Source organism: Lathamus discolor, chromosome 19 (genome assembly GCF_037157495.1).
Source record: "Lathamus discolor isolate bLatDis1 chromosome 19, bLatDis1.hap1, whole genome shotgun sequence".
In the NCBI taxonomy this organism is placed as follows: domain Eukaryota; kingdom Metazoa; phylum Chordata; class Aves; order Psittaciformes; family Psittacidae; genus Lathamus; species Lathamus discolor.
The window spans coordinates 5,416,102-5,438,279 of NC_088902.1; the positions used below are offsets into that span (position 1 = coordinate 5,416,102).

Here is a 22,178-nt window from a genome sequence, read left to right on the forward strand (position 1 = left end):
TCCATGTTGTCCATGGTGTCCATTGGTGTCCATTGGTGTCCATGGTGTCCATGATGTCCATGGTGTCCATTGGGTCCATGATGTCCATGATGTCCATGGTGTCCATGGTGTCCATTGGTGTCCATGGTGTCCATGATGTCCATGGTGTCCATTGGGTCCATGATGTCCATGATGTCCATGATGTCCATGGTGTCCATTGGTGTCCATGGTGTCCATGATGTCCATGGTGTCCATTGGGTCCATGGTGTCCATGATGTCCATGTTGTCCATGGTGTCCATTGGTGTCCATTGGTGTCCATGGTGTCCATGATGTCCATGGTGTCCATTGGGTCCATGATGTCCATGATGTCCATGGTGTCCATTGGTGTCCATGGTGTCCATGATGTCCATGATGTCCATGATGTCCATGGTGTCCATGGTGTCCATGATGTCCATGATGTCCATGATGTCCATGGGGTCCATGGTGTCCATGATGTCCATGATGTCCATGATGTCCATGGGGTCCATGTGTTCCCTGTGTTCCCGTTGCTCTCCCCAGAGGTGGGCTCCCCGCAGCGCTTCGCCGGCAGCAGCCGCGTGTCCTGGGCAGGGCTGGCGCTGCCCCTGGCCCTGCCCTGGCGCCTGCGGGTCCTGGTCCGCACCCGGCACCCGCGGGGGCTCCTCCTGCGGGCAGCGGCGCCGCCGCTCAGCATCAGCGTGGAGGTGAGGGGGGGGCACGGGGGGGCACTGCCTTGGGGGGGGCACACACATGGTCATGGCCATGGTGAGCGGGGGTCATGGGGGGGTCATGGCCATGGAGGTGGAGGGGCATATCCATGCTAGGGAGGGGGGCATGGGAGGGGGCATGGCCATGGGGGGGGGGGGGGGGCAGTGCAGGGCCATGGGGTGGTCTTTGCTTTGGGGGGGATATTCCCATGGGGGGTCCTGGCCTTGGGGCTTTGGTGTCCTTGGTGGGGCTGTCACCCCTGGGGGGCTGTTACCCCGGGGGGGTGTTGCCATAGGGGGGGTATTGTCATGGGGGGGTCATTGCAATGGGGGGGTCTCATTGCCATAGGGGGTATTGCCATGGGGGGGGCTCATTGCATTGGTGGGTGTTGCCATGAGGGGTTGCTGCCATGGGGGGGGGGTTGTTGCCGTGGGGGGGTCATTGCCCTGCCCCTGCCCCCCCCCGCAGTTGGCCGAGGGCCGGCCCGAGGCGGGGCTGTGGCAGGGGGGGTCCCCCCTGGCCCGGCTGCAGCTGCCGCAGGCGCGGGTCAGCGATGGGCACTGGCACGAGGTGGAGCTGGGGCTGGAGCCGGGGGGGGCGCCGGGGCCCCCCCGCCTGCGCCTGGGCTGCGACTACGGCCGGTACCAAGTGAGCACCCCCCCCTCCCCATGGGCACCTATGGGTGTCCCTGTGCCCCCCTGCTCCCTATGGGCACCTATGGGTGTCCCTGTGCCCCCCTGCTCCCTTTGGGCACCTATGGGTGTCCCTGTGCCCCCCTGCTCCCTATGGGCACCTATGGGTGTCCCTGTGCCCCTCTGCTCCCTATGGGCACCTATGGGTGTCCCTGTGCCCCTCTGCTCTCTATGGGCACCTATGGGTGTCCCTGTGCCCCCCTGCTCCCTTTGGGCACCTATGGGTGTCCCTGTGCCCCTCTGCTCCCTATGGGCACCTATGGGTGTCCCTGTGCCTCTCTGTTCCCCATGGGCACCTATGGGTGTCCCTGTGTCCCCCTGCTCCCTATGGGCACCTATGGGTGTCCCTGTGGCCCCCTGCTCCCTATGGGCGCCTATGGGTGTCCCTGTGCCCCCCTGCTCCCTATGGGTGTCCCTGTGCCCCTCTGTTCCCCATGGGCACCAATGGGTGTCCCTGTCCCGCAGGCAGTGGCCAATGTGTCCCTGGAGCTGGGGGAGCTGCAGCTGCAGACCCTGAGCATGGGGGGGCTGCCGGGTGATGGGGGCACCGTGGAGCAGGGCTTCCGCGGCTGCATGCAGGTACGCACTGGGACGGGGACAGCGGGGACGTGGGCGCAGCGTGGGGCAGGACGTGGGGCCATCGGCGCGGGATGTGGGGCCATTGAATGGGGACAGGGGCGTGGAGAATGGGCATAAAGCGTGGGGCCAGGGGACCATGGTCACAGGGGACGTGGGGTGCCCGTGCCATGGCGAGGAGGACATCAGGTGGGGATGTGAGCACGGGAGTGGGGCCTTTGGGTATGTGTGGGGACAGAGGGACACAAGCAAGGGGTCTGGGCATGGGAATGGAGATAGGGTGGAACTCCTGGGGGGGGTTATGGGGAGGCACATGGGGGTCCTGGGCTCAGGTGAGGGAAACTGAGGCCCGGTGGTGGTGTTGGTGACACTGATGTTGACACTGTTGGTGACACTGTGTTGGTGACACTGATGGTGACAGTGATGGTGACACTGTTGGTGACACTGTGTTGGTGACACTGATGGTGACACTGATGTTGACACTGTGTTGGTGACACTGTTGGTGACACTGATGGTGACACTGATGGTGACACTGATGTTGACACTGTGCTGGTGACACTGTTGGTGACACTGTCGATGCCAGGGCCTGCATCTGGGCGAGGCGGGTGCCGGGGCGCTGCGCGTGGCCGCGGTGTCACGGGTGGCTGTGGCCACGGGCTGCGACCTCCCCGACCCCTGCGCCGGGGGGCCCTGTCCCCCCCACAGCGACTGCGCCGGCCACGGGGACACCGTCACCTGCCGCTGCCACCCGGGTGAGCGTGGACACGGCCCCCGGCGCTGCCACCCCCTTATTGCTGTGTCCCCCCCCTTGTCACTGTCCCCAGGGCGCTGCCACCCCCTTACTGCTGCCCCCCCCCCCTTGTCCCCAGGGCTCTGCCACCCCCTTATTGCTGCCCCCCCCCCCTTGTCACTGCCACCCCCTGGCTGCTCCCACCCCACTCCCCATGGCACTGCCCCCCCCCAGTGACCCCCGCTCCCCCCTGTCACACACAGGGCACTTTGGGGACAGTTGTGTCAGCGCCTGTGCCCTCAACCCCTGCCACCCCCCGGCCACCTGCGCCCCCCAGCCCGGCTCCGTGCATGGCTACACGTGCCTCTGCCCCCAGGGCCACTTCGGGCCCTACTGCGAGCACAGGTCAGTGCCCGCCCCCCCTTTTGCCCTGTCCCCGTGTGCCCGCATCCCCGTGTCCCCGTGTCCCCCGTCACTGTCTCCCTGTGTCCCCACATCCCCCTGTACCTGTGTCCCTGTGTCACTGGGCATGTGCTTGTGCAAGGGGTGCCTGGCACACACGTGTGCACTTGTGTGCATGTGTGCGTGTGGGTGCACGTGTCTGTGTGTGCACGTGGGTGTACACGTGTGTGTACATGGGTGTGTGCATGTGTGTGTATGTACATGTGTGTGTACATATGTGTATGTGTGCATGTGTGTGTGTATGTGTGTACACATGTGTGTGCACGTGTGTGTGCGTGTGGGTGCACGTGTCTGTGTGTGCATGTTTGTGCGCACACGTGTGTGTGCAGGTGTGTATGTGCACGTGTGTGTGCGCACATGTGGGTGTATACATGTGTGTACATGTGTGTGTGCATGTGTGTGTATGTGCACATGTGTGTGTACATATATGTGTGCACGTGTGTGCATGTGTGTGTTCACGTGTGTGTTTCCATGTGTGTGCATGTGTGTGTACATGTGTGTGTGCATATGTGTGTGCACGTGTGTATGTGTGCACGTGTGTTCACGTGTGTGTGTTCACATGTATGTGTGCATGTGTGTGTACGTGTGTGTGCGCGTGTGTGTGCACGTGTGTCTGTTCACATGTATGTGTGCACATGTGTGCGTTCACATGTATGTGTGTGCACGTGTGTGTACGTGTGTGTTCACGTGTGTGTTCACATGTATGTGTGTGCACGTGTGTGTACGTGTGTGTTCACGTGTGTGTGCACGTGTGTATGTTTGCACATGTGTGCATGTGTGTGTTCACATGTATGTGTGCATGTGTGTGTACGTGTGTGCACGTATGTGTGCACGTGTGTTCACGTGTGTGTGTTCACATTTATGTGTGCATGTGTGTGTTCACATGTATATGTGTGTACATGGGTGTGCGCATGTATGTGTTCACGTGTGTGTGCACGTGTGTGCACGTGTGTTCACATGTATGTGTGCACGTGTGTGTACGTGTGTATGTGTGCACGTGTGTTCACATGTATGTGTGCACGTGTGTGCTCACGTGTGTGTGCACGTGTGTGTGAGCCCGCTCCTCCCCTCGCCGGGGGCGGGTGCTGCCCCTCGCGGTGTTACCGGTTCCTCTCCGTTCACGCCGCGTCCCCGCTGCCCCCGGCGCAGGGAGGCGCCGCCGTGCCCGCGGGGCTGGTGGGGGCACCCCACGTGTGGGCCCTGCAACTGCGACAGCGCCAAAGGCTTCGACCCCGACTGCAACAAGACCACGGGCGAGTGCCGCTGCAAGGTGGGGGCCGCCCCGCGCCCGGGCCCCGACGGCGGCCCCCACCGCCCCGTGACCCCCGTTCCGCCCCCCAGGAGAACCACTACCGCCCGCCGGGCAGCGGCTCCTGCCTGCTCTGCGAGTGCTACCCCACCGGGTCCCTGTCGCGGCGCTGCGATGCCAGCACCGGGCAGTGCCCCTGCAAGGCCGGGGTCATCGGGCGCCACTGCGACCGCTGCGACAACCCCTTCGCCGAGGTGACGGCCGGCGGCTGCGAAGGTGCGGGACAGCGGCCAGCGCCCGCCGGCACCGCGGGTGTGGGCGCTGCCCCGGGGTGACCCCGCTCTGCCCCGCAGTGAACTACGACAGCTGCCCCCGGGCCATCGAGAGCAGCATCTGGTGGCCCCGGACCCGCTTCGGGCTGCCCGCGGCTGCCCCCTGCCCCAGGGGGTCTGTGGGTAGGTGGGGACGTGGGGATATCAGAGGGGTGGGGACAGGGGTGGCGATGGGGGGGACACCGGTGGGATGGCGGGGGTGGCATGGCTGGGATGGGGGGGAGAAGGGGGTGACGTGGTGGTGGCAATGATGGGGTGGGGTGGGGTGGAAGGGGATGGGATGGGATGGTATGGGATGGGGTGAGATGGGATGGGGTGGGATGGGATGGGATGGGATGGAAAGGGGTGGAATGGGATGGTATGGGATGGGGTGAGATGGGGGGGGATGGGATGGGATGGGATGGGATGGGATGGGATGGGATGGGATGGGATGGGATGGGATGGGATGGAAGGGGGTGGGATGGGATGGAAGGAGGTGGAATGAGATGGTATGGGATGGGGTGAGATGGGATGGGATGGGATGGGGTGGGGTGGGGTGGGATGGGATGGGTTGAGATGGGGTGGGGGGGATGAGATGGGGGAGGTGACAACCACTGTTGCATCCCTGGAATTGGGGCTGGGGGAAGACATGTTGGTGGCAATGTTGCGATGGGGTGGAATGGGATGGGGTAGGATGGGGTGGGGTGGGATGGGATGGGGGAGGTGACAACCACTGTGGCACCGCTGGGATTGGGGATGAGTGGCATTGTGGTGGCACCATTGGGACATGGTGACATAATGGTGGTACTGTTGGGACAGAGCTGGGGGTGACAGTGTGGTGGTGTTGTTGGGACGGGGTATGGGGGTGGGCACCATGGTGGCACCCCTGTGATGGGGAAGGGTGGGCCATGGTGGTGGCACCACTGGGGTATGGCAGAGGGAGGTGACACCACGGTGGCATCAGCAGGGATGGGGCTGAGATGGGAGTGACGCTGCGGTGGCACTGCTGGGGTGGAGATGGGGTTGCTGCGGTGGTGGCAGAGCTGGGATGGGGCAGATGGGGGACACCGCGGTGGTGGCGCTGGTGGGATGGGGCTGTGCCGGGGGCCCGGCGGTGGCCCGGGCGGTGACAGGCTGGGGACGCGCAGGCACGGCGCTGCGGCACTGCGACGAGCACAGGGGGTGGCTGCCCCCCAACCTCTTCAACTGCAGCTCCCTCGCCTTCGCCCCCCTGCGCGCATGGGTGAGTGCCAGGGCTTGGGGGGGGGGACAGCGGGGACGGTGATGCCAGAGGGGACAGCGGTGATGGTGTCACCGGGAGGGGACAGCGGTGATGGTGTCACCGGGAGGGCACAGCGGTGGCAGTGTCACAGGGAGGATCGGTGCTGTCCCCAGTGCCACATCCCACAGACGCACACGGTGCTGATGTCCCATATGGGCACGCAGCGCAGCCTGTGTCACCGCACGGTCACCGCTTCCATGTCCCTGGTTCCGTGTTCCCAGTTCTATGTCCCCACGGTCGCCAGTTCTGTGTCCCTGTGGTCACCGGTTCCATGTCCCTGGTTCCGTGTCCCCGCGGTCACTGGTTCCATGTTCCTGGTTCCATGTCCCTGCAGTCACCGGTTCCACATCCCGGGTTCCACGTCCCCAGTTCCATGTCCCCACGGTCACCAGTTCTGTGTCCCTCTGGTCACCGGTTCCGTGTCCCAGGTTCCATGTCCCTGCGGTCACTGGTTCCATGTCCTCATGGTCACCAGTTCCATGTCCCTGGTTCCGTGTCCCCACTGTCACTGGTTCCATGTTCCCGGTTCCGTGTTCCTGGTTCCATGTCCCTGCAGTCACCGGTTCCATGTCCCTGGTTCTGTGTCTCCAATTCCGTGTCCCCATGGTCACCAGTTCCGTGTCCCTGCAGTCCCTGGTTCCGTGTCCCTGCAGTCACCGGTTCCGTGTCCCCGGTTCCGTATCCCCCCCCAGGCTCAGCGCTTGGCACTGAACGGGTCCCGCCTGGACCCGGCGCAGTCTCGGCGCGTGGCGCGGCAGCTGCACGAGGCCACGCGCGGCTCCGGGCTCGGCTTCCCCAGCGACCTGCGCCTGGTCTATGGGCTGGCCACGCGCCTGCTGCGCCACGAGAGCGCCCAGCGCGGCTTCCGCCTGGCAGCCACGCAGGACGTGCACTTCACAGAGGTACCGCGGCGGCCATGGGGCCCGCGGGGAGGAGGGTGGGCACCGGGGCGATGGGCACCGGGGTGATGGATGCCAGGGTGATGGACACATCAGTGGGAGAGCGGGATGGACACCAGGGTGGTGGGCACCTGCAATTGGAGAATGGATGGACATGAGGGTGATGGGCATCTGCAATGGGAGAGGGGTTGTTGGAGGAGGATGGACACCAGGGTGATGGGCACCTGCAATGGGAGAGGGGTATGGACACCAGGGTGATGGGCACCTGCAATGGGAGAATGGATGGACACCAGGGTGATGGGCACTGGTGTGATGGGCACCTGCAGTGGGAGAGGGGGATGGACACCAGGGTGATGGGCACCTGCAGTGGGAGCGGGAATGGGGCAGGAGGATGGATGCCAGGGTGATGGACACATCAATGGGAGAGGGGGTGTTGGTGAAGGAGACCCAGTGGTGGATGATGGGAATCTTCATGGAGGATGGGGATGTTTGTGGAGGAGGCCAGAGCAATGGGAAGGGGTTGGGGCAGGAGGATGGACACTGGGGTGATGGGCACCTTCACTGGGAGAGGGGTTGGAGCAGGACGATGGATGCTGGGGCGATGGGCACCTGTTTGGGGGGTTCTGGGGACCCCATTCACGGGGTGACGGGCACAGCACTGGGAGGGGTTGGCGATGGACACGGGGGCGATGGTACCCGCACGGGCAGGGGATGCCCGGGTGACGGTGCCGGTGTCGGTGGCGCAGAACCTGCTGCGGGTGGGCAGCGCGCTGCTGGACAGCAGCACCAAGCGGCACTGGGAGCTGATCCAGCAGACGGAGGGCGGCACGGCCTGGCTGCTCAAGCACTTCGAGGACTACGCCAGCGCCCTGGCGCAGAACATGCCCCAGACCTACCTGAGCCCCTTCACCATCGTCACCCCCAACATCGGTGAGTGCCGGGCTGGGGGGGTGCTGGTGGGGACATGGCCATGGTGGTGCTCAGGGGACATGGATGTGCGCAGGGACACGTGTGTTAGGGACAGGGATGTGTGCGCAGGGGAGGGGAATGCCTGCGTACGCGTGTGCTCAGGGGTGCGGTGCATGGGGTCCGTGGGTGCCAGGTCCATGAGTGCAGGGTCCATGGGTGCTGGGTCCATGGGTACCAGTGTCAGCAGTGCTGGTGCCAGCAGTGCTGGCGTCAGTGGGTACTGGTGTCAGTGGTTCCGGTGTCAGTGGTGCCGGTGCCAGTGGGTGCTGGTGTCAGTGGGTACTGGTGCCAGTGGTGCCGGTGCCATTGGTGCCGGTGCCGCAGTGGTGTCCGTGGTGCGGTTGGACAAAGGCAGCTCCGCGGGTGCTCGGCTGCCGCGCTACGAGGCGCTGCGGGGGGAGAAGCCACCGGACCTGGAGACCAGCGTCATCCTGCCCGAGAGCGTGTTCCGGGCCCCCCGCAGCCGGCGTGAGTCCTGGGGGGGGCACAGCCAGGGGCTGGGGTCACCACTGTGCCCATGGGGCTGGGGTCACCGCTGTGCCCATGGGGCTGGCAGGGCTGGGGTCACCGCTGTGCCCATGGGGCTGGGGTCACCGCTGTGCCCATGGGGCTGGCAGGGCTGGGTTCACTGCTGTGCCCATGGGGCTGGCAGGGTTGGGGTCACCGCTGTACCTATGGGGCTGGCAGCATTGGGGTCACTGCTGTGCCTATGGGGCTGGCAGGGCTGGGGTCACCGCTGTGCCCATGGGGCTGGCAGGGCTCACATGTCCCCTCCCGCACACCCCAGAGCCCTCGGCTGGGCAGGAGCGGCCAGCGCAGGGTGCAGGCGGGGGGCAGCAGCAGCAGCAGCAGCAGCAGGAGGGGGATGAAGAGGAGGAGGAGGAGGAGGAGGATGAGGAGGAGGAGGAAGAGGCACCACTGGTGACCCGGCGCAAGCGCCACCCGGCCCCGGGCGAGGGACAGGCGATCGCCAGCGTCATCATCTACCGCACGCTGGCGGGGCTGCTGCCCGAGCAGTACGACACCGACAAGCGCAGCCTCAGGTGGGTGCCTTGGGCCAGGGGGGGCAGCGGTGTGGGACAGGGATGGTGGGGACAGGAGGTGTCCCCAGGGTAACCCCAGGAATGGGGGGTCAGGGTGTTGGGGTGTCAGGAATGGGGTGTGAGGGTGTCCGAGTGTCAGGGTGTCAGGAATGGGGTGTCGGGGTGTAAGGGTGTCAGGGTGTCTGGGTTTTGGGGTGTCAGGGTATTAGGGTGTCAGGAATGGGGTGTTGGGTTGTCGGGTTGTTGGGGTGTCAGGGTGTTGGAGTGTAAGGGTGTCAGGGCATCTTGGGTTTGGGGTGTCAGGGTGTCATGGTGTCAGGATATCAGTGTCAGGAATGGGGTGTTGGGGTGTCAGGTTGTTGAGGTGTCAGGGTTTCTGGGTTTTGGGGTGTCGGGGTGTCATGGTGTCAGGGTGTCAGGAATGGGGTGTTGGAGTGTTGGGGTGTTGGGGTGTCAGGTTGTTGAGGTGTCAGGGTATCTGGGTTTTGGGGTGTCAGTGTTTCATGGTGTCATGGTGTCCAGAATGGGGTGTTGGGGTGTCAGGTTGTTGAGGTGTCAGGGTGTTGGAGTGTAAGGGTGTCAGGGTATCATGGTGTCAGGATATCAGTGTCAGGAATAGGGTGTTGGGGTATCAGGGTGTCGGGGTGTTGAGGTGTCGGGGTGTTGAGGTGTCAGGTTGTTGAGGTGTCAGGGTGTTGGAAAGTAAGGGTGTCAGGGCATCTGGGTTTTGGGGTGTCAGGGTATCAGGGTGTCAGGAATGGGGTGTTGGGATATCGGGGTGTTGGGGTGTCCAGATGTACCCCTGAACCCCGCTGGCCACCCCCCAGGGTGCCGAAGCGCCCGGTGATCAACACGCCGGTGGTGAGCATCAGCGTGCACGCGGGGGGGGCGCGGGCGCCGCGGGCGCTGGAGCAGCCCATCACCCTGCAGTTCCGGCTGCTCGAGACCCAGGAGCGCTCCAAACCCATCTGCGTCTTCTGGAACCATTCCCTGCTGTGAGACAGGGACAGGGACACGGGGTGGTGGGGGGGTGTCCCCATGCAGCGGCTGAGGGTGCTGGTGGGTGTCCCCAGTGGGTGTCCCTGGGTGGTGGCTGGAGGTGCTGGCGATGGGCACTGATGGGTGTCCCCCAGTGGTTGGTGTCCACAGGCGGTGATGGACGGTGCTGGTGGGTGACCCTAATGGGTGTCTATGGTTGGTGTCCCCAGGTGGTGGTTGACTCTGGGGGTCCCTGGGTTGATGTCCCCAGTGGGGTGGTTGTTGTCGCCATAGTGTGGGTGTCCCTGGTGGGTGCTCCCATTGTGCGGGTGTCCTTAGTGGGTGTCCCCATTGTGTGGGTGTCCCTGGTGGGTGTTCCCATTGTGCGGGTGTCCTTAGTGGGTATCCCCATTGTGTGGGTGTCCCCAGTGGGTGTCCCCATTGTGCGGGTGTCCCTGGTGGGTGTCCCCATTGTGCTGGTGTCCCATAGTGTGGGTGTCCCAGGTGGGTGTCCCCATTGTGCGGGTGTCCTCATAGTGTGGGTGTCCCAGGTGGGTGTCTCCGTTGTGCGGGTGTCCCCATTGTGCTGGTGTCCCATAGTGTGGGTGTCCCCAGTGGGTGTCCCATTGTGCGGGTGTCCCTATTGTGCGGGTGTCCCCAGTGGGTGTCCCCATACTGTGGGTGTCCCCACTGTGCGGGTGTCCCATAGTGTGGGTGTCCCCAGTGGGTGTCCCTGCTGGGTGTCCCGTTGTGCGGGTGTCCCCAGTGGGTGTCCCCATAGTGTGGGTGTCCCTGGTGGGTGTCCCCACTGTGCGGGTGTTGCGGTGTGTGTGTGACGGTGCTGGCGCAGGGCGGGTGCCGCGGGCGGTTGGTCGGCGCGGGGCTGTGAGGTCGTGTTCCGCAACCGGAGCCACGTGAGCTGCCAGTGCCACCACCTGACCAGCTTCGCCGTGCTCATGGACATCTCCCGCCGCGAGGTGCCGCGCCGGGACACCGGGACACGGGATGGGGGGGGGACACGGGGCTGGGAGGTGTGAAGCCAAGGGGCGGGGCTATGGGATGGAAAGGGCGGGGCTTGCGCTAAGGGAGGGCGGGGCATTTGGATGTGGGCGGGGCTTGGCAGAAGGGAAGAGTCCAAATGGGGGGTTCTGAGGAGGCGGGGCTTGGCTGAAAAGGATGGGAGGGGCTTAAAGGGGTGGAGCTCCAAGGGGGAGGGTGCTAAGCAATGGGCGTGGCTATAAGGGGTGGGCGTGGCTCCCAGTGGGTGGGGCTTCGAAGGGTCCGGGCTACGTGATGTGGGTGGAGCTCCCATGGCAGCGCAATGTGGGCGTGGTTCATGGGGGGCGTGGGCAGAGTGAAGCGGGCGTGGTTCGCCACAGGGCCAAGCCTCCCCACTGGGTAGTGTCATTGAGGGCGGAGCTTCGCAGAGGCTCCTTATAAGGAGAAGGGGGCGTGGCTTGGCGGGAATAGCGGCGCGTGCCGGCCTCGCCCCCCGTGCCGACGCGCGCTGTGGGTGCCGCAGAACGGGGAGATCCTGCCGCTGTCGGCGCTGACCTACGGCTCGCTGGCTGTGGGGCTGGCAGGGCTGCTGCTGGCGGTGCTGGCGCTGGGCGGCCCGCGGGCACCGCGCTCCAACCGGCACAGCATCCGCCGGCACGCGGCCGCCGCGCTGCTGTTGGCGCAGCTCGTCTTCCTGCTCGGCATCAACCAGGCCGACAGCCCGGTGCGGGGCCTGGGGACGGAGGGAGGGGCTTATAAGGGTTGGGAGCTATCAAAGGGGGGGGGAGTACTTTTGGGGGGGGGGGGCCTCTTAAAAGGGAGTGGGGCTTTCAAAGGGGGGAGGCTTTCAAAGGGATGGGGGGTCTTAAAGGGGAGGGGCCTCTTAAAGGGGGTGTGGCTTTACTGGTGGGTGCATCACCTAAAGGGGGTGCAGCTTCTCATAGGGGTTGTGGCCTCTCATAGGAGTGAGGCCTCTTAAAGGGGTTGGGAGGTCTCTTCTGTGGCGTAGGACCTATAGAAGGGTATGGGGCATCTTAAAGGGGGTGTGGGTCGCGAAGGGGGCGGAGCTCGCAGGTTGGGGTGCTGGTGTGTGCAGGGCTAACGCATAGGGGTTGGTCTCCATCCGTCCTCCCCGCAGCTGGCGTGCACGGTGGTCGCCATCCTGCTGCAGTTCCTGTACCTGAGCGCCGTGGGGTGGGCGCTGCTCGAGGGGCTGCACCTCTACCGGCGCCGCAGCGAGCCCCGGCACGTCGACCGCGGGCCCATGCGCTTCTACCACGTGCTGGGCTGGGGGCTGCCCGCCTTCATCACCGGTCAGGATACGGCCCTGCGGCTGATAACCCCGCCCCTTGCTCCTAGACCCGCCCCCCGGCTCCTGGCCACGCCCCCTAACCCTAACCCCGCCCCCTCTTGGAAGCCTCACAGCCCTGCTCATCAGGGTATATTCCCGTCCCCTAGAGAGTAGCCACGCCCCCAAACATATGACCACGCCCCCACATCGCCATATCCAGTTTAGCTCCACCCTCATTATCATAACCCCGCCCCCAACGTGGTAAGCCCGGCCCCCATGATTTAAACCCTGCCCACAGGTTATAGCCCCGCCCCTCCCGGCTTAGCCCTGCCCCTTGCTCCCTGGCCACGCCCCCCCCCCCCCCCCCCCCCGGCTGGTCCCTCCCCCCCTGAGCCGTGCCGCTGCCCCCAGGGCTGGCCGTGGGGCTGGACCCCCAGGGCTACGGGAACCCCGACTTCTGCTGGCTCTCCATCCACGACAGCCTGGTCTGGAGCCTGGCCGGGCCCATCGCCTGCGCCGTGGCCGTGAGTGCGGGCTGAGGGCAGCGGGGGGTGCCCGGCGCACCCATGGGTGCTCCCATCTCGTCCCTGCTCACCCGGCTGCCCCCCACCCAGGTCAGCATCTTCTTCCTCGTGTTGGCAGCCAGGGCCACTTGTGCCACCCCACAGGGCTTCGAGAAGAAGGGCACAGGGTGAGTGAGCCGGGCACCCATGGGTGGGGGCATGGGGTGGGGGATACCCATGGGTGGGGGGGTGGGGCAACACCGGGTGCTGGGGCAACCATGGGTGGCAGGGAGGTGATGGGTGCCCCTGGCTGATAGAGGAGTATAGCACACGGTGCTGGGTGCAGGCAGGGTGCTGGGTGCTGGGCGCAGGCAGGGTGCTGGGTGCAGGCAGGGTGCTGGGCTCATGCAGGATGCAGGGTGCAGGCAGGGCACAGGCAGGGTGCTGGGCACAGACAGGGCACAGGCAGGGTGCCGGGTGCAGGGCGCATGCAGGGTGCTGGGTGCTGTCAGGGCACAGCCAGGGTGCTGGGTGCAGGCAGGGTGCTGGGTGCTGGGTGCAGGCAGGGTGCTGGGTGCAGGCAGGGCGCATGCAGGGTGCAGGGCGCAGCCAGGGTGCAGGGCGCAGGCAGGGCACAAGCAGGGTGCTGGGCGCAGGCAGGGCACAGGGCACAGGCAGGGCGCAGGGCGCAGGCAGGGTGCAGGGTGCAGGCAGGGCGCAGGCAGGGTGCTGGGTGCAGGCAGGGCACAGCCAGGGTGCTGGGTGCAGGCAGGGTGCTGGGTGCTGGGTGCAAGCAGGGCGCAGGCAGGGCGCAGGGCGCAGGCAGGGCACAGGCAGGGTGCAGGGCGCAGGCAGGGCGCAGGCAGGGTGCTGGGTGCAGGCAGGGTGCTGGGTGCTGGGTGCAAGCAGGGCGCAGGCAGGGCGCAGGGTGCAGGCAGGGCGCAGGCAGGGTGCAGGGCGCAGGCAGGGCACAGCCAGGGTGCTGGGTGCAGGCAGGGTGCTGGGTGCTGGGTGCAAGCAGGGCGCAGGCAGGGCGCAGGGCGCAGGCAGGGCGCAGGCAGGGTGCAGGGCGCAGGCAGGGCGCAGGCAGGGTGCAGGGCGCAGGCAGGGCACAGGCAGGGTGCTGGGCGCAGGCAGGGCGCAGGGCGCAGGCAGGGTGCAGGGCGCAGGCAGGGCGCAGGCGGGGTGCCGGGTGCAGGCAGGGTACTGGGTGCAGGGCACAGGCAGGGCACAGGGCGCAGGCAGGGTGCAGCCAGGGTGCAGGGCGCAGCCAGGGTGCAGGGCGCAGGCAGGGCGCAGGGCGCAGGCAGGGCGCAGGCAGGGTGCCGGGTGCCGTGCGTCACGGGCAGCGCTGTCCCCAGCTCCGCGCTCCGCACGGCCGTGGTGCTGCTGGCCCTGCCCAGCCTCGCCTGGCTCCTGGCGCTGCTCTCGGTCAACAGCGATGCTCTGCTCTTCCATTACCTGTTCGCCATCAACAACTGCCTCCAGGTGACACCAGAGCCCCCCAGAGCCCCCGGGCGCTCCCGTACCCCCGTGTCCCCCACAGCCCCCATCACTCCTGTGTCCCCAGTACCCTGGCGTCCCCCATGCCCCTGTAGTCCCTGTGCCCCCGCATAACCCCTGGGCCCCCATCCTGCCTGGCCCCCAATGCACCCCATGGTCCCCCCTTACCACCTGGGCTCCTCATAGCCCCATAGCCTCTATGCCCCCCCATACCCCCTGTGCTCCCATACTCCCCTATACCCCATAGCACCTCCATACCCCATGGACCCCCCCATGTCTCTGTGCTCTATTACTCCCCTATACCCCATAGCACCCCCATACCCCATGGGCCCCCCCATGCCCTCTGTGATTTATTATTCCCCTATACCCTGTAGCACCCCCATACCCCATGGGCCCCCCCATGTCTCTGTGCTCTATTACTCCCCTATACCCCATAACACCTCCATAACCCATGCCCCCCCCATGCCCTCTGTGGCCCCCATAACCCCTGTGCCCACTCCATACCCTGCACATAGCCCCCCTACACCCCCTGTGCCACACCATGTCCCCATAGATTCCCATTACCCCTGTGCCCCCCATTGCCCCTGTAGCCCCCCCCCACATAGCCCTATAGCCCCCCCATAAACCCTGTGCCCCCCATGCGGATCCCTCACCCCATTTAGGGTGCCAATGCGGGGTGCACAATGGGTGCAGGGGGTGCCACCCCCCCCCCATGCCCACGTGCCTCCCCCCCTCCACCCCAGGGCCCCCTCGTGTTCCTGTTCTGCGTGGTGCTGAGCAAGGAGGTGCGGAGGAGCCTGCGCCTGAGCTGCTCCCGGCGGCGCAGCCCCGACCCCGCGCTCGCCACCAAATCCACCCTCACCGCGGTGCGTGCCGGGGGGGGGGGGACCGGGGGGGGACCCGGGTGCAGCCCCAGGCCCGGCGCTGATGGCCCCGTCCCCATGGCAGGGCTATGGCGGGGACAGCACCTACGTGGCCGGGCGGCTCTACCCGGTGCCCGGCGGTGGCTCCAGCGGGTCCCTGCACAGCACCGCAAAGAGCCACCACAGCTACATCCCCTTCGTGTGCCGGTACCGCGGGGGGGGCAACGGCACGGGGTTGGGGGGGTGGGGTGGTGATGGCACAGTATTGGTGTGTTGGGGTGGCAATGGCATGGTGTTGGGCTGGTAGGGTGATGGGGTGGCTATGGCACAGTATTGGGGTGATGGGGTGGCAATAGCATGGTGTTGGGCTGGCACGGTGATGGGCTGGCAATGGCACGCTGTTGGAGTGGCATGGTGTTGGGGTGGCAATGGCATGGTGTTGGGCTGGCAAGGTGATGGGGTGGCAATGGCACAGTATTGGGGTGATGGGGTGGCAATGGCATGGTGTTGGGGTGATGGGGTGGTGATGGCACGGTGATGGGGTGGCAATGGCATGGGGTTGGGGTAATGGGGTGGTGATGGGGTGGCAATGGCATGCTGTTGGAGTGGCACAGTGTTGGGCTGGCAAGGTGATGGGGTGGCAACGGCACAGTATTGGGGTGATGGGGTGGCGATGGCATGGTGTTGGGGTGCTGGGTGGTGGTGGCCCAGCAGCTCCGTGTCACGGTGCCGGGGCCGTGGCTCACGGTCCCCGCTGTGCAGGGAGGACTCGGGGCTCGCGGGCAGCCCGGGGGGGCTCTTCCTGGACGCCCCGGACCAGCCGCAGGGTAAGAGCCCCCCCACCCCTGCGCCGAGCGCGCCCGGCCTCAGCCCGGTGCTGTCGGGGGGGTGCAGACGCCGGTGCCCCCCCCCCCAGAGCACGACACGGACTCGGACAGCGACCTCTCCCCGGAGGAGGACCCGAGCGGCTCCTCCGGCTCCTCCCGCTCCTCCGACAGCGAGGACGAGGCCGCTCCCCCCGGATGGGACCCCCCGAGCGCCGCCCCCCCCCCGGAGCCGGCCGGGCCCGGTAACGGCACCCGCGGGCAACCGGGGGGGGGGGTGCCCGTAGTGTGCATGGGGGCACCCCCTGGGCACGGGGTGGGGGGGGGGGTCTCACCCCATCTGGGTGCTAATGGGGGACATCCAATGGGTTTGGATCAGGGGGCCAAGAGCGCACTCGGTGGGTACGGGGGGGTCCTTGGCCTTGTTTGGGTGCTGATGGGGGCACCCTCTGTGGCGGGAGTGCTTTGCCCTGGTTGGGTGCTCAGAGGGGGGCACCCACTGGGAACTGGGGGGGGCCCTCATCTTGTCCGGGTGCTAATGGGGGGCACCCGTTCATGTTTGTATGGGGGGGACATTCACCTTTGTGCTGATGGGGGCCACCCAGTGTGTTTGGGGGGGGGGGTATCTCTCGCCCTGGCTGGGCGCTATTGGGGGGCACGGTGAGTATGGGGGGGTCCCCCCCCTGCCCACCCAGCGCTGCCCCCTCCCGCAGGTGACGCCCGGGTGCCCCCCCCGGGCTGCCCGTATTGGCCGGGGGAGTTCATGACCACAGCGAGCGAGAGCGAGGGGCCGGGGGGGGGCAGCGGGACCCTGCGTGTGGAGCCGGGGGGGGGCGACCCCCCCACATCCCCCCCCCAGGGATCCCCCGCTGCTGCCCCTGCCGCACCCCCACAAAGGTACAAGAGTCCTATGGGGTGCTATGGGGGGGGGGGGAACCTCAATGCTGCCCCCCCCACCCCGGGTGATGCCCCCCCCCCCGTGCAGGGATCCTGAAGAAGAAGGGCCTGGCCCCCATCAGTGAGCGCGGCAGCACCCAGCACCCCGCGCCCCCCCCCGCCGCCCCCCCCGCGGCCTCCTCGGGCAGTGAGGGGGGGCGGGGGGGCCCCGTGGCTGCCCCCCGCCCGCGGCAGAGCCTCCAGGAGCAGCTCAGCGGCGTCACCCCCATCGCCATGAGCATCAAGGCTGGAACCGTGGACGAGGACTCCTCCGGCTCCGAGTGAGTGCCGGGCACCCATGGGTGCCCACTGGGTGCGAGGGTGGCTGGTGGGGTCCATTGGCTGCCCACTGGGTGTTGGGGTGCCCATTGGGTGCCCATTGGGTGCTCATTGGGTGCAAGGGTGGCTGGTGGGGTCCATTGGCTGCCCACTGGGTGTTGGGGTGCCCATTGGGCGCCCATTGGGTGCTCATTGAGTGCAAGGGTGGCTGGTGGTGTCCATTGACTCCCCACTGGGTGTTGGGGTGCCCATTGGGTGTTACTGGGCCCATTGGGTGCCCACTGGGTGCAAGGGTGGCTGGTGGGGTCCATTGACTCCCCATTGGGTGTTACTGTGTGCATGGTGTGCCCATTGAGTTTCATTGAGTGCCCATTGGGTGCTACTGGGCGCATTGGGTGCCCATTGGGTTTCCATTGGGTGTTAGTGTGCCCACTGGGTGTCTGTTGCGTGCTCATTGACTCCCCATTGGTTGTTGGTGTCCCCATTGGGTGCCCATTGGGTGTTAGTGTGCCCATTTGGTGCCCGCTGCATGGCCGTTGACTATCCAGTGGGTGCTGGTGTGCTCATTGGGTGCCCATTGACTCTTCATCGGGTGCTGGGGTGCTTGTTGGGTGCCCATTGGCCACCCATGCATTAGTGTGCCCGTTGGCTGCCCATTGGCCACCCATTGGGTGTTGGTGTGACTGTTGGATGCCCATTGGGTGCCCATCGAGCATCCATTGGGTGTTAGTGTGCCTGCTGGGTGCTCATTGACCACCCATTGGGTGCTGCTGTGCCCGTTGGGTGTCCATTGAGTGCTGGCCTGTCCATTGGGTGCCCATTGACCACCCATTGGCTCTTGGGTGCCCATCAGATCTAGCAGTGCCCACCGGGCGCCCATTCAGCACCCATTGGGCGCCGCGGGGGGGGTCCCTCACTAACCCTCCTCTTCTCTCCCCCCCCCCCCCCCGCCCAGATTTCTGTTCTTTAATTTCCTCCATTAACACAAGGGGGGGCTCCTGCTCCCCCCCCCCACCTCCATCCCCCCATTGGGTGCTGTGGGTGCTGAGAGCACCCTGCACCCCTCGCCCCCATCACGCATCCGTCTGTCTTTTTCCCCCCCCATGCCCATGTGTCCGTCCGTCCATCACCCCCCAGGAGCGACGAGACCTCCATCTAACGGGGACCCACGGCACCCCCAGTGCCAGCACCATGGGGGGGGCACGCACCAGGACATGGGTGTCATGGGGATGGGGGGGTCATAACATGGGGACACCCCCCCCCCCCATTGCACTATGGATGCTGGCAGGGATTTACCCCCCCACCCCTTGGCACCTTCTTGGGTTGGGGGGGGTTGGTATTGGGTGCCCCCCCCCGCCCCCCCCCATCACCCACAGCCCCTGGGGCCCGGTGGAGGGTTTTATTTAAAAAATACATGGAAAATACAAAAAAAAAGGGTATTTAGGGACCCCCCCCCCCCAGTGACACCCCCAATGGTGACACCCCCGTGGTGACACTGGGGGGGGGGGGGGGGCGGCACCATGAGTGGGAGGGAACCAATATGACACCCCCCCAGGGGTGAGGCTCAGGTGGTGGCACCCATAGGGGGGGCACTGTGGGGAGGGTGCTGGGGGACCCCTGGGTGCTGGGGGGGGTTTCCTATTGATGATGGTTTCCTTTTGTAATTAAAGCAAAATCCAACCTGAGCCTCGGCCTCGGCCCTGGGGGGGGGCCCTGACATCCGCCCCCCCCCCCCCCCGTGCTTCAGTGTCCCTGCCCCCGGGGGGGTCACCTCGGGGCGCTGCTCACTGCCGGCTTCCGGGGGCCCCGCAGGCGGCCGGGGGGGGGCCCCGGTTTGCAGCCGGTGCTGGGCGCTGGGGGGGGACCCCGCGATGCTCCTGCAATGGGGAGAGCCCCGAGGGGGAAATTGAGGCACGGGGGGGGGGGGGGAATCCCGCTGCACACCTCCCCCCCCCAGCAGCACCATTCTCACCTCGGGGGGCCAGGCCCCCCCCCACCCCGGGACAGGGTGGTGGAGGGGGGGGCGCGCGGGTCGAGGGGCTGGGGGGAGCCGGGGTCCTGCTGTGGGGCTGGCGGGCTGGGGCGGGGGCTCCCCTCGCCTTCGGCTGGGCTGGGGAGAGAGAGGGGTGTGGGGCTGGGGGGGGGCAGCCTGACCCCCATTGACCCACCCTGAGCCCCATTGACCCGCACCCTGAACCATGGGTGGGTGCTCCATGGATCAAGTGCCCCATGGTGTGGGTGCCCCCTGCAATGGGTGCCCTCAATGGGGTGGGTGTCCCTGCCCTGCACCAATGTTGTCCCCATCCCCATCCATCCCCATCCCCATCCCATCCCATCCCCATCCCATCCCCATCCCCATCCCATCCCCATCCCATCCCCACCCCATCCCCATCCCATCCCCATCCCCATCCCCATCCCCATCCCCATCCCCATCTCATCCCCATCCCCATCCCATCCCCATCCCCATCCCCATCCCATCCCATCCCATCCCATCCCCATCCCATCCCATCCCATCCCCATCCCCATCCCCATCTCATCCCCATCCCCATCCCATCCCCATCCCCATCCCCATCCCCATCCCATCCCATCCCCATCCCCATCCCCATCCCCATCCCATCCCCATCCCCATCCCATCCCATCCCATCCCATCTCCATCCCCATCCCATCCCCATCCCCATCCCCATCCCATCCCATCTCCATCCCCATCCCATCCCCATCCCCATCCCATCCCATCTCCATCCCCATCCCATCCCCATCCCCATCCCATCCCATCCCATCCCATCCCCATCCCATCCCATCCCATCCCCATCCCATCCCCATCCCCATCCCCATCCCATCCCATCCCATCCCATCTCCATCCCCATCCCATCCCCATCCCCATCCCCATCCCATCCCATCCCATCCCCATCCCATCCCCATCCCCATCCCCATCCCGTCCCCTGCAGATCCGGTACCTGCTGCCCCCCCCCGTGCTGCTTCCTTGCCCCGGACCCCGGCCCCCCTCCCCTGGGGAGGGCAAAGCCGGGGGGGCCCCCCCACCCTGCTCGGGGGGGGCACCCTGGTACCGGGGGGTCCCTTGGGTGCCGCTGTGGGAGCCGCCTGCAGCAGAGGTTGGGGGGGGGGGCACAGGGACCCGGCTCAGCCCAGCGCCCCCGGGGGAAGGGGGGGGGGACGGACACCGGGGGGTGCACTTGGACACCCCCCCCCCCCAACGGGTTTGGGACCTACCTTGGGGGCGCTGCTGGCAGCGGGGGGTGCCCGGGGCTTGGGGGGGTGCTGGGGGGCACCGGGGGGGGCCCGGCTCTTGTTGGGGGCGCGGGGGGGGCGCGGGGGGGTCCCGCGCGCTCACGGTGGGCAGCAGCGCGCGCACGGGGCTGTCCCGCACCACGAAGGTTTCGCGGCGGGGGCTGCGGGGGGGGCGGGGGCTCTGCGGGCCGGGGGGGGCGGGGGGGGGGCAGGCGGCAGCGCTGCAGCTCCGCGGCCACGCGCGACGCCTCCCGCACCAGCTCCTCCAGGCGCGCGCCCCGCAGCGGGCTCCAGCCCCCCCCGGACCCCCCCTCGCCATCGGCCTCCTCCTCCTCCTCCTCCTCCTGGCTGCGGGGGGGGCAAAGACGAGACCTTGGCCACGGCCCCCGGCACCCCATGGGCTCCATCCCAAAGCCTTGGGCACAGCGGGGAACGGGCCCGAGCTGTGGGGTCCACATCTCCCATCTATGGGGCTCCCACCTATGGGGCTCCACATGTCCCATCCATGGGGTCCACATCACCCATCTATGGGGTCCACATCCCTTATCTATGGGGCTCCACATCTCCCATCTATGGGGTCCACATCCCCTATCTATGGGGCTCCACATCTCCCATCTATGGGGTCCACATCTCCCATCTATGGGGCTCCACATCACCCTTCTATGGGGTCCACATCCCTTATCTATGGGGCTCCACATCTCCCATCTATGGGGTCCACATCCCCTATCTATGGGGCTCCACATCTCCCATCTATGGGGTCCACATCTCCCATCCATGGGGTCCACATCCCCCATCCATGGGGCTCCCCATCTCCCATGTCCCCCGCTAAGGGGCTGGCGCACACCCCACACCCCCTGGGACCCCATGGGGCCCGCCCCCCACCTGTCGGACGGGGACAGGAGCCCGAAGTCGAAGCTCTCCTCGGTGACGAAGCGGACGTCGGGGGGCACGGGGGGGGGCAGCCCCGGTTCGCCGGCACCGGGGGCGCCGCGGGGGGGCCGCGGCTGCTCCATCGCCGCGGCTGCCTGGTGGTGACCGGTGACACCCGGGCCGGGGCGGGGAACGGGACCCGACGGTGCCAGGCGCGGCCGGGGCTCGGTGCCACCGGGGATGGCTCCGGCGCCTCGGGGGGGCCCAGCCCCACACCGGGGGGTCCCAGCCCCACAACCCCATCCCCGGGGGTCCCAGCCCCACATCAGGGGGTCCCAGCCCCACAACCCCATCCCCGGGGGTCCCAGCCCCACATCAGGGGGTCCCAGCCCCACAACCCCATCCTCGGAGGACCCAGCCCCACATCGGGGGATCCCAGCCCCACACTCCGATCCATTAAGGACCCCACGCCCCATCGTGGGGCTCCAGCCCCACACCGATCCCCACACTCCGATCCCGGAGGGTCCCCAGTCCCCAAACGGGGGTGTCCCAGCCCCACGCCCCCCATTCCAGAGCATCCCCACCCCACATCGGGGGGTCCCGGCCCCACACCCTGATCCCAGTGCTTCCCGGCCCCACACCCCCATCCCGGGAGGTCCCGGCCCCACACCGAGGGGTCCGAGCTCCGCAACCCCATTCCAGAGCATCCCATCCCCCATGGCGGGGGGTCCCAGCCCCACATCCACGGGCCCCATCGCGGCCCCTCCCCCGCCCCACATCCGTGGGTCCCATCCCCGCTCCCCCCTCCCCCTCCCCCCCCCCCCCTCCCCGCTCCCCCGCCCCCCCCCCCGCTCCCCGCTCACCGCCCCCGGTTCCCGCTCTCCCCGCGCGCGCGCCGAGGCGGGGAGGGGGCGTGGCCCGGTTGGAGGAGGGGGCGTGGCCAAGGGGAGGGGGGCGTGTTCATGCG

The 22,178-nt window shown here is 66.9% G+C and overlaps 2 protein-coding genes across 2 annotated transcripts in view; one reads left to right on the forward strand and one right to left on the reverse strand.

Annotated features, from left to right (window-relative positions):
- Positions 1 to 18,979, forward strand: part of CELSR2 (cadherin EGF LAG seven-pass G-type receptor 2) — a 31,244-nt gene extending 12,265 nt beyond the window's left edge. Inside the window, 28 exon segments of the mRNA XM_065698272.1 lie at positions 539 to 702; positions 1,175 to 1,354; positions 1,864 to 1,977; positions 2,558 to 2,726; positions 2,968 to 3,109; positions 4,316 to 4,436; positions 4,508 to 4,691; positions 4,769 to 4,870; positions 5,875 to 5,969; positions 6,701 to 6,910; positions 7,654 to 7,837; positions 8,201 to 8,344; positions 8,664 to 8,919; positions 9,747 to 9,914; positions 10,748 to 10,874; positions 11,420 to 11,620; positions 12,035 to 12,209; positions 12,599 to 12,711; positions 12,802 to 12,878; positions 14,052 to 14,178; positions 14,937 to 15,059; positions 15,142 to 15,263; positions 15,819 to 15,883; positions 15,973 to 16,125; positions 16,594 to 16,718; positions 16,720 to 16,777; positions 16,866 to 17,097; positions 18,233 to 18,979. Of these exon segments, the coding sequence (XP_065554344.1) occupies positions 539 to 702; positions 1,175 to 1,354; positions 1,864 to 1,977; positions 2,558 to 2,726; positions 2,968 to 3,109; positions 4,316 to 4,436; positions 4,508 to 4,691; positions 4,769 to 4,870; positions 5,875 to 5,969; positions 6,701 to 6,910; positions 7,654 to 7,837; positions 8,201 to 8,344; positions 8,664 to 8,919; positions 9,747 to 9,914; positions 10,748 to 10,874; positions 11,420 to 11,620; positions 12,035 to 12,209; positions 12,599 to 12,711; positions 12,802 to 12,878; positions 14,052 to 14,178; positions 14,937 to 15,059; positions 15,142 to 15,263; positions 15,819 to 15,883; positions 15,973 to 16,125; positions 16,594 to 16,718; positions 16,720 to 16,777; positions 16,866 to 17,097; positions 18,233 to 18,254 (3,953 nt within the window). The 3' untranslated portion in view covers positions 18,255 to 18,979.
- On the reverse strand, positions 18,660 to 22,133 carry PSRC1 (proline and serine rich coiled-coil 1). Its single transcript, XM_065698743.1, is given in 7 exon segments — positions 18,660 to 18,972; positions 19,068 to 19,205; positions 20,050 to 20,194; positions 20,324 to 20,532; positions 20,534 to 20,689; positions 21,224 to 21,366; positions 22,075 to 22,133. Coding segments are annotated over 6 exon segments (1,092 nt in total). The 5' UTR covers positions 21,355 to 21,366; positions 22,075 to 22,133.
- Between the last annotated feature and the right edge of the window lie 45 nt (positions 22,134 to 22,178).